The sequence below is a fragment of the Drosophila teissieri genome, chromosome 2L (genome assembly GCF_016746235.2).
Source record: "Drosophila teissieri strain GT53w chromosome 2L, Prin_Dtei_1.1, whole genome shotgun sequence".
Taxonomy (NCBI): domain Eukaryota; kingdom Metazoa; phylum Arthropoda; class Insecta; order Diptera; family Drosophilidae; genus Drosophila; species Drosophila teissieri.
The window spans coordinates 12018545-12033976 of record NC_053029.1 but is presented as its reverse complement, the minus strand read 5'-3'; the positions used below and the strand labels follow the sequence as shown (position 1 = coordinate 12033976).

The 15432-nt window shown below is 42.0% G+C and overlaps 1 protein-coding gene across 1 annotated transcript; it reads right to left on the bottom strand.

The window, feature by feature from the left end:
- Positions 1-29: 29 nt before the first annotated feature.
- Positions 30-14832, bottom strand: LOC122620465. Its single transcript, XM_043797944.1, has 5 exons — positions 14697-14832; positions 13426-13958; positions 4368-4461; positions 295-817; positions 30-191 (listed from the first exon to the last, which is right to left on the bottom strand). Exons 2-5 carry the CDS (start codon positions 13840-13842, stop codon positions 41-43), a joined length of 1185 nt encoding a protein of 394 aa, XP_043653879.1. The 5' UTR covers positions 13843-13958; positions 14697-14832; the 3' UTR covers positions 30-40.
- Between the last annotated feature and the right edge of the window lie 600 nt (positions 14833-15432).

The following is a 15432-nucleotide window of genomic DNA, read 5'->3' as shown; positions in this document are numbered from 1 at the left end:
GTACAGTGCTGGGTTTTCATTCTTTCAATGGGAATTTGGTTTAGCTTTTGCTATTCTGACGCCTTGACTTGAAGTACGGTTGCAGATTCGGATTCCGATTCGGAAGTCCTGGGCGCGGACATCGACCGTTCCTCACATCATACGCCCCGTAATTGCAGAACGGCGGACTGACTTCCCCACTTTGAATGCGGCTGAAACAATACAAAAAATGAAATAATAGTTAAAGCAATTAAGAATAAAATAAAGATACTACTGGCAAAACATGGGGTGAGTGTACTTATAGCGGCAACTTACCGTCGCTCCATCACCGAGAATCCCTCAACGCCGTTCTTCAGCCTCTTGCACGTGTCGTCGCTGAGGTGGCAGTCGCATCGGCAGCGCTGCTCCCTCCGCTCCCACAGACGCACCTCCTGGTGATCCTCCTGGTGCCCCACCTGCGATCCCGTCCAGCTGAAGTCGCTGAAGTGCTTGGGACACAGGCAAATGGGACTCCGTTTGCGGCGCGTTTCCACCTTCACACATCCGCATTCCGTGTGATTTTCCATCGGCACAACAAAGGGCTCCGAGTAACGGCCTTGCACCTTGGCGAACACCCGCACCACCGTCTCGTTCCTCTTCATTTGGCAGGTCCATCCCGGTTCGCAGCATCCGATCTTGTCGCTGCACCTGTGCAGGATCGTGGCACGAGGCGAGTAGACCGTGTTCGTTTCCCTCGTAATGTGGACCACCTCCGGCCGCGGCACCTGGCAGATGCCCTCCCTTGCCATCAGCTGCAGATGAGCCTCGATCATTTTGTTGAGCTCCCTGGTACGCGAAACTGCAAGGAAACCCATCATTTATAATACACATGCATAATTCACAAGGAAGAAAAATGATTTAAGACTCGGACAAAGCTCATTAAAACTTTCCCAACGCTTGATAACAAAGGCATACATTTTCCAAAAAATCGTTCATAGGTAAAGAAATTTAGATTTGTAATAAGGAAAACAATTAAAAATAATTGAATTACCTTTGTAAGTCTACCGACGGAAGTTAAATTTAAATGCTAGCGTGCTCTATGCTCAAGTACCCAATATTTATTGCATCTTTTCAACTGCCTTCAATCCTGTTGCTATAACTTATCTTTGAAATTCTCTTTATGATCGTTGTAAACATGCAAGTCATAACTGAAGGCACTAAGCACTAAAATGCATCCTGCTGCTTTGACTAATCCCCAAAAATGTTTAATTTTTATATGCAACCCATTGACATAAACACAATTCAGCGCCTGCATATGTGTGTCATTGGAATAACCAGTCGACGGGTTTGTTACTTAATAGCCCACTAAATCGGTGAGTTCAGTAAACTGCCAGAAATTCTCTCCTTGCGTTTTCAATGCCTTTCGCGCGCGACTCGCGTGCGATTTGCGTGCTATTTGCGTGCGATTCGGTAGCGTTTTCGATCGCCCACTGGCTTTTCGCGATGCCAATGGCTTAAGATCATTTGTGAGATGCAATTTTTTTATTGATCGGCTGCTGGAGATTGCCCCTTTAAGGCCATTTTGGCTGGCTTAAGTTTACCGTTGCACGCGAGTTTTATTTATCGTCTTTTGTCGCGACCATAAAAAAAAAACCGAAACCAACAACACCCAGAAGCGATCTTTGCATGCGGAATTAACTTTTTCTCGGCCGCCTGTCGGCCATAAAGTGGCAGGAAGCAAGCGGATTGGCGGGAATCGAAGGGAGCGGCTTGCTCCAAGACCACCCAATGTGCAGTTGGCCAAGCTAATCCCAGGTCCTAGTCCCAGTCCCCATTCATTCAGCTACTGGGAGAAGAACTTTGATGGCGAATCTCCTAGGGAGAATCAACTGTGGGCTCCACATGTAATTTTCATAAATGCTCCATGATTGAATCATCAACATAACGAGCACGCTGGGAGGGGTGGGTGTGAATGGTTGCACTGCCACAAAATACTAGGACCCACCCATGCAGATTACTGTTTTTTGCAAGAGCAAAATTATAATGCTATTTTGGGGCTGCTTTTACAGAATATATATACATATCAATAAAAGAATATTTGTGAATGATTCTGGAACTAGGATGTAATTCAAAGCAGTTATAACTCAAGTCTTGGCTCAGTGTATTTGTGGTAGCTCCAGGTTGCAGTGGCGACCAGAAGGGCGCAGAAGGAGCTGTTGGACAGCCTCAGAGTTGGCTCCATCTGCCCCAGCCACAACAGCCACATGAATAATTCAAGGGGCTCTGGCTCAACAAGCCAGGAGTGCTGAAAACACAGGGCTTTCAGAGGCGCGGTGGCCTGGAAAATGGGGGGAGTGGGGTGTGTGGTGTATAAGGGGGGCAATTGCAGTGTTCTTGAAAGTCTGCTTTGCTGTCTTTGAACTTGACGGCAGTGGCCATGAAAATGTGGGCCAATCTCATGGAAACCCAAGGCGATGAGGTAAGGGGGAGATCCCCAAAACATCACAGTTTACAAAGTTGTACTAGGCCAATAAAATCATTTTGATAGCTGCAGAATGTTACACACCACATTAGTGAAGGAAATAACAAGAGAAGTTCCTATAATCCTTAGTAATTATATTAAGATCATTATGTCAACTCAAACCTTTAGAAACAAACGCCTAAAAATGTATGTAATACATACGATTGAAAACAGCTTGATATGTGATTCTAAGAATAGCGATAAGGCGTTGTCGATTTCAAGCGGCAATATTTGTTCAATCAATATTAATCTTTGCATTTAAACAGTGTGAGTCCCCGAATAAATAAGACACCAAAAGAAAGCAAACTTAGGCATACGCGATGATTAAATATTTGTTAGCGGCAAATTAAGTAACATACTCAATTGAAACGAAAAATCAACAAAAATCGCTGTGATAAGAAAATTGCATCATTAGCCATTTACAACACCATCCACAGGCATTTCCATTGACAATTTCCCAGGCCGAGTGACACACTTTCCACGACTTTTGCTGTGGAGCTGTCCACACGCTCTTAACGGTTTTCCCAACATCCCAACACTGTCGCGCCCATTAAGCGACAACAATTTTCCACTCAAATGCAAAATGCAGAGAAAATGCGAAAAGGGGGTGGAGATACAAAAATATTGAGACATACCGAGCTCACATTTCATTGTCAGGGGTCTGGATTAGCTTGTGGTTGTCTCGCAATTACCAATACACTGGGAAAAACTTCTTTAAATTTATGATATAAGGTGTTTCTTTAAGTAGCTAATCAATGCTTTCTTTCCCTCAAGGATTTTCATAGAACTCTCTGAAAAAAGTAAAGCCCAAATAAATGTTCAACTAAATTGAAGAAAAAATATTTTTCCCAGTCTCAGTGTGGATTTTGTTTAGCCTAGTGTCTTGTAATGAAGTAATTGGCTAGATCTGTGGAAGTCTCGAATTTCCTCCTCCTTAAAAGAGAAAAACGGCAAACTAACAACTTAAATTAATAGAGATGGGGTCTTGTGTTTGTTTACCAGCAAAACTCTCCTTTTAATTGCAACGAAAGTGCAGATGCACCGCCCAAGTAACTAAAATGAAAAAAACGCAGCGGAGAAATATCTTTTGGGTGATTTTTCAACTCCTTAAGGCGCAGTTTTCACTCACTTTTCTACGGTTGGAAAGTGAAGTGCGTGAGTTAAGCGCGTGCCTGACTTTTCACCCGTCTTCCCGTTGACATCTGTGCTCTGGTTTTCCATCATTCATGAGCAGAGTCACGTGCCAAAGGATAAAACAGTCATTTTCATTTCCATTGTCGTAAATAACAGGAAAAACAACTGGGATTGCTTGGAATTGTAGTTACAGTTGGGGAATGCCAAATATCGCTCTGACGTTTTCTGGCAGTTATTAAAAAAGTTGCAATATAAAGTGAAGTTATTCTGCCTTTCTAGAAAATAAGCTGTTTTATTCTTAGCTTGAAGTACTTCTCTTATTATTTAAACACTTATTTAAATGATGGCTATTTCAATGCTTTGTTATAAGCTTTTAATTAGATTTGTATTTTTTTTAAGTTTAAGCTGCGTAAGAAATGGCAAGTGGGCTGTCCTATAATTCAGCATGCTTCTATTATTGCGAACGCAACTGTTTGCCTAGACTTCCTTTGCCCACATCAAAGGGCATTTGATGGCGTTTTGTTCGGCTTGTTTGGCTTGCTTGGCCCTTTTGCTCAGAGAGATTCGCATTGAGTTCGTTTAGCACATTTGCTTAGCACATTTTTTATGGCCAGAACGTGATGATCATGGGCGGGCGCCTCGGACATCTATTTGCAGCCCAATTGCCGAGGAGGGGAGACGCCATTAATGGCCCCAATGAACCCCGAACGAGGCAATCCCTAAAAGGGGTAAAGGGTAGCACACTCATACTCACTGTTGTATTTCCTCAGCTCTTTAACCAAGTTCTGCTCTGGGATGCGACCTTTCCACGTCGAGTTGACCGGCTGATCCGATGGATAGTCATCGCTCTGTTTTGATGAAAAGAAAGAAATTAAAGTTTAGAATACTGTAATATGGCAGAGATAGAAGTCATAATGTTTGCAGAACATGTGCGAGCCAACACTTTATTTATGGTTATAGTCGGCTAATTTTTTATTTATTTTTCGGCTGCACCGCGAACACGTAACTATATTTCCCATTCAGAGAACGAAATTTTGCTGCTTTCATTATTATTGCACAATGTGCGGGAGAGCTCCGCTTTTACACATATTTTTTCACCCATGAATATTACAAAAATTTTGCCGTTTTTTCTTGGAGTAAAAACGTGGCGGAGAATAATATGGAGCAGCTAATAAATTGGATTGTGTCATGTGACGGGCAGCATAAAGAAATGTTTTTCCCATATTTACCCAATCAAGTATTGTATGAAACAGCATGTGGAGCATCCATTTATTTTGGCGATTATTTGGATAAATATTTACGCGGGTAAATATTTTTATATAAAACATAAAACAAGGAACGCAGATTAAAATAAATAAGGAACAAATACTAATGGAAAACAAAGAACTTTAAAAATATTTAAAAATTATTTCAACATAAAGTCGGAATGTTCTGATTAATTTCCTCATACTTTCCCACAAAGGTCGAGTGCAAATTAAATTGCCTTTTGATTTATGCCGGCAAGTAGAGCTCACGCAGCAATTTTGATTTATTTAACTGATTTTTAACACAACTCACACAGAGCCGCAGGAAAGTGGGGAGTAGTTGCAAGGGCAGGTGCAAAGTGAAAACTGCGTGCCACACCTGAGAGCACCTGAAAAGCTATCACTTACAGCTCAAAGAGCAACAGCAGCGAGTGTGGGGAAAACTTTTACAATTTGCATTGCCGCACACTCACACGTATCGATTTTCAACAAAGGGATGCACTTGCTTTTCCCACGTTTTTCCCAGCCCCCAAAAAAGGCGTCCCGAATGTCATGAAAACTAACGACATGCATATAAGTGATACATAATGCGACGGGGCTGGGGGTAGCAGCGGAAAATCGGAAAAGCGGAAAAGCGGGGGGTGGCTGCCTTCTGGGTGTAATAAATGAAGTGTGCATGTAAGAAAAATGACACCGGCAGGAGCAGGAGCGACAAGGACGAAGCAGCCAGCAGTCAGCAGCCAGCATACAACTCCATTCGCATTCCCAGCAGAGTCACCAAAGCGTTAAGTGAAATGGCCAGCGAAATGGGAGAAAGGGTCCCTGTTCACGGCTGCAAAACTGAGCAGATCGTTTGCGAATTGAAATTGAGGGTAATGCCGAGTCATGGGCCGCATGCAAAAGCAGCTTATGGCTTGGATGCATTAGCTTTATTTTTCAGTTCGGTTAATGAATGCCCAGCCAGGACCTGCAAGGACATTTTGACTTGGCAGGATCAGGCTCTCTTTTAATCATTATTTTTAGACAATATTTTGAAGTTCTTTCTGTGCTGCGTGAATTTCTTTATTTCCATGGATTTAGAAGGCACCAATTATCATGTTTTAGCTGAACTTTAATTAACTACTTGTTAATTGTTCATCTTGTTCAAACTTTTGTTTGTAAGCCTTGCTCAGCCAATTAATATTCGATAGGATTTCCTGGAGTGCAACGATCGTTTTGCCCATGCGAATCAAAGTCACTCGAATCGGATCTGGAATCACTCCGCCCCATTTCCTTTCCATTCCCCATTTCTTCTTGCCCCTTGCACATTTACATTGTAGGCAATTCCTCAGCTCTCCTTTCTTATAACCAGTTCTACTTAAGCTTCATTACGCATGCTCAGCCATGACACGACCATTTCATCCAGGTTGGCAGTTGGTGACTCCCCCGTCCCATTCTGGCGACTGCCCACCCGCCTCAGTTCCCCTCGGATTACCATCAATCTGGAGTGCCAATCCCAGGAGCAGGAACCGGAGCTGCACTACGTGGAGAGAAAAACATCCTAACTACAAAGACACCTATATAATAGCTCAGAAGCATTGGTTATCAGTAATAATATAGTTTCGTTACAGATTTAAAGAATGGATCGCTGCAAGAATAAGCTGAATGTGCATTGAAAATGGTATAGAAGCTAGACCATTTTTTTCTCAGTGCAAAAACGAAGTTGAGGCAGGGACCCAGGAATGAACAAAAAAAGCTATTAAGTGTCTGCTTGGTTGACAGTATTCGAAAACAGTTGGTTTTTTTTTGTTAGGCCCGCTTCAGCTGCTATAGAAAATAATAAGAAAAAAAAAGAGACCACACTTCATTTGCATTTGCCCCTTGTTCTGTTTTGAGCGTTTGAAGGATGCTTTGGCCGGAGGAGCAGTTTCTTTATTATTTTTCACTCTTGTTTTTTTTCCGCACCTTTTTTGTTTAGCCTCAATTGGGATTCCTTGCGTGGGTGTGACTTGTGTTTGGTATTTTACGAGCCAGAAGGTAACAACAACGGCAGCGACAACAATAATAAAGAGCCTGTCGTGGGTTTATTTGCAATCAAAAGAGTTATGAGCCAAATGCAAATAGCGCACCCAGTACCCAGTTTTATGATCCCCAGTCCCTTACACTCTGAAACAAAATCTACCATTGAGAACTAAAATCAATTAGGAGTTTTCACATCCAAGACTATAAGATGATCTTGTAATATTGTAAACTTAATGAAAACAGCATGTAAAGCTCAATTTAAAGCTAAGGTGAGTTACTTCCATTTGATTATTAAATATTTATACCAGTGTATTCCTTTGCAGTGCCTGAACTATGCCTCTGACAGCGAACTGCAGGGCTTAAAGGTGTTGTACCTGGTCAAGATTAAATACCCCCTTCCCCCCGCCCTCTTTGCGGATTGTAAAATGCGTGAATGAGCAAAAGATGAAAAAGAAACAGGAGAATCACCATCAACAGTGGCAGTGGCGGCACAAAAAGTCTGGCCAACAAATTCGCCAACAACTGTGCAAATAAACAACAAACCTGCGAGGGCGGCGGGGTGTGCGGGGGTGCATAATGGGACAGAAAGGGCGGGGCGGTTGGGCGGAGAGCTTCGTATAGTTAGCTATAGTACAATCCAATATTTGTTCTCGCAAAAGAGAGCACAACAAACAGGGCCAACTGAATGTGCATTGCCTTACTCCACTCGTTATCTTTCTCTCCACCGATTTCCCATTTAAACGCACAACGATAAATGGGCAAGTATATTCGCAATGAATCGCTTAAGCGAAATTAGAATTTTCACCCAGAAGGGTAACACGAATTCCGCAAAAGTCCGCCAAGTCAATGAACGAACAGAAATCAATTAACCATAATATATCAGATCAGAATTTGCTAGATCTATAAATAATAGTCATTGGAAAGATTTTAGGCTTTTTCTCAGCTACATATGTATATTTGGATTTAGTAATAGCTTAACATGAATATATGTGCCACACTTTTGGATGTAAATTAAATCAGATCACTCTACAGATCCATCTAAATTATATATCTAAAATATAGATATGCACATACGTTTAGTTTTTAATGCAGTATTTCAGAGTTCAGTGGCTCGAGTTCATTGAATGAGATTACACTGCAAATCTTTCATTGAAAAGAATGAATAAGATTCATTCATTAAATGGTAGGCGAAAGCGAGGAATGTCCCATTTCTTTTTCCTTTGAATTCCTACATTATCTTCTCTAGGGCATCCGCAGTTCGTGGGCAGTCAGCTTTCGAGGCCTTTCAGCTTGTGTGTTACTAATTTGTGTTGAATGCGATGCCGCGAAATGCAAATGTAGCAATTGCAATTTGACTAAAAGCTAAGCAGCGAAAATGGAAAAATGTATGGAAAAGCGCAGCCAGAAATGGAAACATGGCCCAGACACGCACTGCCATGAAAAGGGGAAGTTGCTGATGGACCACATGGCGTATGCTTAATATGTCATGGGTGCTTCTCTTATTGTACTCAGTTTGCGTTGTATATGTAGTGCCAATTAGGCGGGCACTCACCGCCCTGCCTCTTTCCAATTCAACCATTAACTTGAGTAATTAAAATTGGACACACTTTGCATATTTACTTGGTGTTTTTTTCCTTTTCGCATCCTAATTGAAACTACTCGCATTAAAAGCCCATACAATTTTATATTTTTCAGCGCGCCTCGCATTTCAGAGAGGCCAAAAGAAATGCGCAAAGGACTGGCTGCATAAAATGCTTTTTAATTTTTAACGAGCGAGCGTAGCCGCGAAATCTGCCGCCACTGCTAGGCTCGTTTATTATGACAATTTTATATTTGTTTGCTTTCGGCCGACTGCGAAAACGAAAGCAGCCAAAAGGAAAGCATCAAGGCTGAAAGTAGAAATCAGAAAGCACAGAGACGCCGCCTTTGGGACCATAAATGGCCATAATATCCGTCCAATGTCAATGACAGCGCGGTGATGTTTTGGCCACAGAACAGGCCAAACGGCTTTCAGGGCTGGCACTTAAGTTTAAAGAAAACTGAATGGGTTTACAGTTTCTTAGGACTTTAACTTATAAGATAGCTTGAGTGCGAAGCCAATTCAATTCGCATAAGTCTACAGTAAAGGTTGCTAAATTGAATCATACTCATAAAACATATGGTATAGATTTGTATTGAGATTACTCATACAATATGAGCTACTTCAATACATTTTATTTTAAGTAATCCCTAATCTAAATCTCCTAAAACGTTATTACATCGCTTTCCACAGGCTGCGTTACCCAGTCGAGAAGGCGCCTCCCAATTAAATCGCCCATTCACAGCAAAAACTCGCTGCAACATGTTGCAGTTGCACGGCCAATGCCGGAAATGTGAACTGATGCATCATCATCCGCGTCGTCGTCGTCAGGGGGATCGATCGAGAAACTGATTCTCGATTGCCGGTCGAGATGTCGATGTCGAATGGCAGAACATGTCTGGGCAAACTTGAGGGGATCAGACTTGGAAAGGAGGGGCTGCGAGTGTCTGACTCTTCTAATTGCAACGCCCACACGCACCGATAGATTGTCGCTAGATTGCCCAAGAGATTGAAACGTAGCTGCCACACCAATCCACCGATCTCCCGACTTGTCTGGCCTGCTCTAGATTGACTTTTCAATCTGCAATTTGTTTGAATTTATCAAAGGCGATACACTGACTGACGAAAGGGAAATATTGACTTTGTTGCGAGACTCGTGCGCAAATAAACGATGGACAACACGGAAATCGGTGATTTATCAGTGCTTAGGGTAGCTGGCTACACTTAAATCTGCGGAACTTATAAAAGATGATAAAGGTATTCTATATACATACGGGGGAATTTCCAAACACATAATCTCCTGGGATCATTTACACCGTAATGTGATTTATATTGTAAAAAGATGAATGACACACTTCCAAATTCTTCACAATGTCTTTCATCTTTCCCCCGGATCGTGTGGTTCCGCAAAACTTTCCCGGAAAACATAGGGAGAAATTGCCATTAAATTTAGAACAAAGGAATTTATATGATTTATGTTCGCGAGGAGTGTATTAAGGCCTCGTCTTGGCCGTGATTTATATTCGCTGGTGGGTCTTAATTGCGTGACTCTTGGCGCATGCGGCATGCCCCGTTTAATGGCCAACAAGTCGCCGGCGATCAATCAGCCAGCCGTACAGTCGCGTCCACTTAATAATGGCCAGCAGCCGAAATGCGTGAACTCTTTACACTTAATTTATGGGTCTGGCGACGAGTTTCCCTACACTTTCCTACACACATGCTGCTTTTTTTTGGTCTTTTGGCGACTAGTTTTCTCCGTTCATTAGACGCTGTGTTGCAGACTAGAAATGAATTGCATAAAACTTTATAGATTTGTCATAAATATGCAGAGCTTCCGCATGAAATACTTGAATACTTGATCTCTTGTGGGCCATAAATCACGAACAGATCACTGACATACCGAGTACTTTATAGAGAGACCGCCCGAAAGCGGTTTGCTATTATGTCATAAGCCGATTTGCCCGTCATTAGTTTCATTTTTTCTTTTCTTTGAAAAGATTGCTAATAAATCAGAAATCTTGCCGACATTTACACACATATCCCCAAAATTTGTATTGCTGCGTGCCAACAGATTTCATCGTTCAACTCTATGTGGCAATAGACGGAGTCGACACAGACCTGCTGGGAATAGAAATTTTATAGGGCGCGGAGAACATTGTTTGTTTCTTGATGAGCCGTTGAGCTGAAAGTGAAATGAATTCACTTGCGAAGTTCTATGCGAATGTACTGAAAAATCTCCGCATTGATTGATTTACTTATTGCGCGAAATGTCAACCGAAATAACTAATTGCTACCAGTAATTGCTGTTGATTATTTGTCAATAGGTTCAGCATTATACTTCTTATCACAAGACTAAGTTCAAGAGCAAATAGTGCTTAAAGCTTCAATCTATTATAAATTTGCCTTCGCTTTTCTCCACTCTTATGAGTTCTTTGCCAACTTTTCATTTGCCGTAGATAACCTCCTTTTATTCCAAGCCCGTGTTGATAAAGGCATTTTCTAGTCATTCAACTATTGCGATTGTAGAATTGTGGGTCGTGTGCTAACGACCAGATCAAGTTGTATATTAATCGCACATTTGCCTATAAGTGCTATAAATACGTATGCAGATTTACATTTTATTGACCTTGCTCCAACAGCAGCTAAGTTCTTGATGATTAATCGATTAAGTCGACTCGATTCGTTTTCACTTGCTGGCTGTTTGCAATGCCAGAATGGTTGCTGACCCATTTGCGTGGCTTATATTAACATTTTCCATTGAGCGGCGTTATTTTTACCCTGTGCCAAAAGAACTCTGTGGCCCAGAAGTAGGGCCCATTCCCAGAACTTAATCTCAGTGCAGTTATGCACACGGAATGCGTTGGCAAATAAACTGGCAGAGGTAAACACACAGGGAGAAATGAAAAGGTATGTGGGGACTTGAAGCTGAGAGGCAAGTGCAGCGATTTCCCAGTGCAAAAAGACGGGTGGAAAGTACAAAGTTCCGAGGAGCAGATATTAAATTCCTCTTTTCAAAAGTCAAAGGATGGGGTCGGAAGCGGGAGCAGGGATATTAAGGCACAATCATGACCACAGACCATAAGCTATTTATGCCGCCTGAGTGCTTCTGCCACAAGTTCCAGCCCCCCTTACATTCCCCACTTTCCGATTTCCCAATGGGGCAAATATCTCTTATAGCCGGCACCTTATCGCACCTCTGTATGCGATTGGATCACTGATAGTTGCAGGCAAATGTGCAAGCGATAACAGTGAGAATCCAGCCCAGACTCTGCGACGGGGAATAAGGAACGCAGGCCTTGGGCTGATAAGCGATTAATAGCAGAATCTAAAAATGATTGTCGTCAGCTTTGGGGAAATCCAAAGCAATATACATATGTATATTTCCAAAACTTGCGCCATATTATCTTATTCTACTTGATCGCGATTCGCGCGAAAGTCACGCACATTAAATTTAAAAGGAAACATTTATGTTTTTGCATTCCCCACAGCAATACTAAACTAACAAAAATCTTTGAGATGCGAATTAAATAAAATTCATTGGAAATGCCCATTCGTTTACCACGCTTTGGATAATCAGTTTTTAGATTTATCAAACGCAGAAATCTGTGACAAACTTGTATGCGTTTAATCATCTCGGAATTAATCAACTGAGTTACTGAGAAGTTACTTTTTGGCAAAACTCCTTTTCCACAAAATCGATTCATATTTTTTTTCTCAGAAGTCTGCATTAATTGGTAATAAATACACATCAAATGATTCTTATAACAGATGTTCCATCTCAATTAGGAGTAATAAATGTAAATCAGTGAAATTGCTCCTAAACAGAGTAAATCCCATATATTTAGACACGATTGATTTCCCTTAAAGGGCGGCTCCAGTTGCAAGTTGTCAAGTCAATTAGGCCAATTAACGAGGGACCACCATAACGGAACAACATGTCTTTAGGATCCCCAACCCCCTTTGCAACCCGCTTACCCTTTTCCCCTTTCCCTTTTTATTGCCATCAACCAGCTGTCGGCCATGGAAGCGAAAAAAAAACATAAAAAAGATGCAATAAAAAATGAAACTGCAGAGCGACAGGTTCTTCTGCAGATTGCCCCTTTTGTCGATTTTAAACGGATCGGCACAATTACCGGCCGGAAAGTGAAACCGAAAGCGATTGCTGGGCAGGTATCTGTATCTCTCTTCTGGATCTGAATGTGGATCTGGATCTGGGTCTGGATCTGGGCAGTATGCTGGCTCCCGTTGGCACACCGCCAAATTGGCTTGTTAACCAAATTGGTGGCTCCTACCTGCCGCAACACGTTTCATAATTGCCGCCGTTGTGTAACTCCTCTGGCCGCACATCCAACACATGGGTGGGCTTTTGCGATCCTCGATCCGCATTGGGTGAGTGAGTGGAGAGCTGGGATCGCAGATCGGATCGGAGCGATTGCCAGTCTCAGGGTTAGTCACCCGTCGCCGATTCACTGGCTCGCTGTGGGGTTCAAGGTGAGCCATCTCGTTGCGATCCGACTGAGATTACCATTCCGATTCTAATGCGCAACTGGCAATTGCAGCTACTGCAGATACTGGACAAACTCACCGAGAATCGCCACAAGAAATCAGAAAAAAAAACTGGCTATGATTCATCTGTGGAAATTGGTGGGTAAATTATCTTTGAAGATTTGTTTCGAGAAAAGAATGATCTTGTAATATACATATATCCAAATATTGTTTTAAGCTTATCAGCCTATTAACCCTGGCTAAAGTTTGATTTGCCTGCATTTGTAAGATCCTGCATCATTCTTTTCGTTCTTACCATTACATTACCTTCATATCAGTTTCTCAGTTTCGTGTCATTCAAATAAAAGTAAATATTTGACCAGCTTGAAATTGACATGAAGAAAACATAGGATGGGGGGCGAGCAAGCAGGACTTGACTTTGATGGTTTCCCCGAAGTGTTTGCCCTCGTGTGTGTCCCCCAGATTAGAGCTACAGTACTCACCCCATCGACGCCGGCATCGGAGTCAAGGTGATTGTTGTCGCCCTGCCCCCAGTGGGGGCCACCGAGACTGCGGCCCCGAGGATTCACTTGCTGGGGGGCCTGATCACGAGGCACGCGCCTGCGGATTAACTGGATCAGGTACGACCTGTCCCTCTGGATCGCCCGATCCTCGGAGTACTGCTCGTAGTCGGGGGACTTCTCGTCCTCGTCCGCGTCGTGGAACTCGCGGGGTGGGAGGATGTAGCGACCGAGGGGAGGATTGGTGTGGGGATGGGAGGTGGTCATGGGCAAGGTCGAATTCCGCACGTCGAAATAATTGATATTTATTTCAGTCGGATAATTCGCGTAGGCGAGTGTCGTCTTCAAAAATGTTATGGCGATGAACGCCAGCACGAGATTGCACATTACGAGATTCATAATTAAATAGTGCGTTTTTTCTTTTGTATTTAGTTGGATTTTGGGTTTATAAAATAACTAACTAGCACTCCGTTCGCGATAATTCTATATTGGCAAACTCATAATATTCCGCTTTTCTGCAAAAGAATAAGATATACGAAAACATTAGACACTTGGCTTTTTATGAATTAATCAATCATTCAGATTTTCCCGTTTGATATTTCATTAGGTTTATTTATTTTAAATAGCTTTACTTTTAACAAAAATTGAAATTTTTTGATTGCCGTGTTTGTTTTATTCCACTTTATTTTTGACTTGTTTTTTAGCTCATTTGCATTGTATTTTTTCTGCTCCGTTAGTTGCACTTTGCGGCCACTTTTTTTGTGATAATTTTATGCTCCAAGTTGCCAGGCAATTTTTCGAGTCTAACAAGTTGCTAAATATTTTTGGCAGCTGAATGTTTTTATTTGGCACACGTCTTCGCTTTTAACGCGCAGCTGCGCAGAACCGGCGTTTTTCTCAGATGCAAAAATATCGAAAAGCAAACTAAAACAACGCGTTACTCAATGGTTTTTTATTTACAATTCTCTTTGTGTCTGTGCGATTTTCAAAACGTTAATAAACTTTGCCGGCAAGACAATAAACATTTCATAGTCGCTGCTCAAAAACATAAAACAAGCCTCTTATTTGTTTTGTTCAATAATTTGCTATACCCAGTTGTTAATTGGTAATTCTTTAACAAATTTGCAATCAATTGCAATTTTTTACGTGCAGTTGTGAAATGTAATTAAATTTGTGTTTCATCAGCTTTGTCAATTCATTTTATTCGATGAGCAACTGATCTTTCGTTTAAAACACATTTCCAAAGGATTTACCTTCTTGCGCACTTTTCAAAGGATTATTTTGTAACTGGCACTTATTTTTTCACCAAGTTCTTGATTTTCAAAAGGACGCTTTTTGGAGCCTCAAAGGATTAAAAATTTGTGTACTGAATCTCACGCAGCATGCGACCGATCGCTTCGAGATCCACCGCACGACTGATCGGCATTGCCGATTCACAGCAGCACGAAGCAAAAAGCTTGTGCTCTGCGCTCTCTTTTCACTCAGAGATCGGATCGGAGGTTGGAGAGAAAGCATTTGTCAGCCACTTGCATTTGCATTGAAAAGGGACTTTCGGGCCGTACTATGGCCGATGACGTCATCGCGTCGTCTATGTCGTCTACTTGTGATCGTGTGGCAGTTCTGCATACCTCTTGTTTGTATCCCAATTAAAATGGTTACCTGTAACTCGTGGAGTAAATCATAGCATTAGACTCCGTTGAAGAGCATGGAAAGGTAGCGTTTCCGACTGTAAAATAATGCATATTCGAGTCTATCTGGCAGTGCCGTGTCCGTTTGGTTATCCATTTGTCCGTTCGAATGTCCGTTTGAATATCCGTCCGGGTGTTGGCGTGGGGAATTTCGTTTTGCTAGTCAATTGTTACATCCAAAAAAGTTATGAGCAATTCCGGAAATAGTACCATACAGCTGAGTAACTGGTATGGGATATCGATTGCACACTTTACTATTTAAAGATCCGAAATGCCGAGTAATTTTAATTTGGGTAACACA

Coding starts and splice junctions, on each gene's coding strand:
- LOC122620465 (XM_043797944.1), bottom strand. CDS start 13,842: ATGAATCTCGTAATGTGCAATCTCGTGCTGGCGTTCATCGCCATAACA. Junction 4,462..13,425: donor CCGATGCCGGCGTCGATGGG/GTGAGTACTGTA, acceptor TCATCAAAACAG/AGCGATGACTATCCATCGGA. Junction 192..294: donor TTCTCGGTGATGGAGCGACG/GTAAGTTGCCGC, acceptor GTATTGTTTCAG/CCGCATTCAAAGTGGGGAAG.